Source organism: Talpa europaea, assembly GCF_964194135.1.
Source record: "Talpa europaea genome assembly, chromosome: 13".
In the NCBI taxonomy this organism is placed as follows: Eukaryota; Metazoa; Chordata; class Mammalia; order Eulipotyphla; family Talpidae; genus Talpa; species Talpa europaea.
The window spans coordinates 23,794,420-23,796,095 of record NC_140080.1 but is presented as its reverse complement, the minus strand read 5'-3'; the positions used below and the strand labels follow the sequence as shown (position 1 = coordinate 23,796,095).

General features: G+C 41.4%; 1 protein-coding gene across 1 annotated transcript; it reads right to left on the bottom strand.

Annotated features, from left to right (window-relative positions):
• Window positions 1–625: 625 nt before the first annotated feature.
• LOC311182928 (large ribosomal subunit protein eL31-like) lies at window positions 626–1,470 on the bottom strand (the record flags this gene model as incomplete). Its single annotated transcript, XM_084252079.1, has 1 exon — window positions 626–1,470. The coding sequence occupies one exon, from the start codon at window positions 1,468–1,470 to the stop codon at window positions 1,096–1,098; it is 375 nt and encodes a 124-aa protein (XP_084108205.1). The 3' UTR covers window positions 626–1,095.
• Window positions 1,471–1,676: the final 206 nt, after the last annotated feature.

Sequence of the window (1,676 nt, the reverse complement as noted above, 5' to 3'; positions counted from 1 at the left end):
TTTAGGTCCTTTTTTTTTTTAAAGATTTATTTTATTTATTTATGCATACAAGAGCTGGGGTGTAGGCCAGAGGCGTGGGGCGGGGGCTGAGAAGATTCACCAGAGACAGATTGGGGAGCAGAATGGGCAGATTGACTGAAATACACTGCTGAGGGGAGCAGTGGGCAAAGCAGCAGAGGTTTGCTTGCGCCATGTGGGTTAGCTCCCTGGCTGGGAATTGAACTTTTGCTACTGTGGTTGAGAATAGCTTCATAATGCTGAGACATCCCCTTGTGCCACCAGGGAGGCCCTACTGGGTCCTTTTTTTAATGTAGCATTTCAGATTATCTTGAGAACATGCAGTGAATCACTAGAAAGAAAAGATTCAAACCCAGAATTTAATGAGTAATTAAATCTGCTTATAGATTTAATTAGTGAAATCTATTATGCAATCTGTTTTCACTTCTAAAATATGTCTTATTGTTTTTTATATTAATTTTTAAAAATTTTTTACATCATTGTTCATTTTTAAACAATATTTGTTTCCCCCCACCCCCTCAGGTGTAGTCCCCATAGAGTTTCCTTCACCAATGCACCCGTGCACCATCACCTCAGTTCCCTGTGCTCCTCCCTCCCCCCCTCTGATCCCTCTCCCTCCTCCTACTCTGCAGTATGTCTCTGATTTATAATTGTCTGTTTTTGCTTTGTTGTGTTTTGTACTGTTATTTTTTTTTTCACGAATGTCTTATTTGGTTCCCCTGTATTCCTGCTGTAAGTGAAACCATCTAATATTTTTCCTTTTCCTTCTGGCTTTTTTCACTGAGCATAATTCCTTCTAGTTCCATCCACGTTGCTGCGAATGGCATCAGTTTATCTTTTTTGATTGCTGAGTAATATTCCATTGTGTATATGTACCACATCTTGATCCAGTCATCTATTTTTTTTTTTGCATGAATAAATTCTTTATATAATTGGGGGATAGGCCAGAGGCGCATGTGGCAAGAGGATTTACCGGAGACAGAGTGGGAAACAGAACAGGCAAAAATATACAGCTGTGGGGAGTATTGTGCTAAACCCCCTGTGCCACCAGTGAGACCCTGTAACTTTATTTGCTAATCAGTGATTAGTTTTCATCCACATTGACTGTAGATTTTTGAAAGTTGTGACAGGCACATAGGTAACCAATGTATACAGCTTGTTTGGTGAATTTTCAACCTCATTATGTTTCCTGGACAACCATACACGGATACAATAGGGGACATTCCTTATTCTCTTGGCCCAGACAGCTTTGTTGAGCCTGGTGTCGATGCTCACATCTGGAGTGCCCATTTCCTTCACTGCAAATTTCCGGATCTCTTTGAGTGCTCTAGGGGCACGCTTCTTGAAGCCAATTCCATGGATGCGCTTGTGAATGTTGATAGTGTATTCTCTGGTAACTACCTGGTTGATGGAAGAATGGCCCTTCTTGCCACCTTTCTTAGCAGGAGCCATCCTGATGGGCCAGAACGTTGAAAGGAGCCAGTCATCTATTTTTGGGCAGTTGGGTTGTATCCAGGTTTTACCTATTGTAAATAGTGCTGCAATAAACATAGGTGTACAGGTACTCTTTTGAATCACTGTTTTTGTGTCCTTTGGGTAGATCCCTAGGAGTGGAATTGCCAGATTGTATGGTAGCTCCATTTTTAGTAGACTGAGGA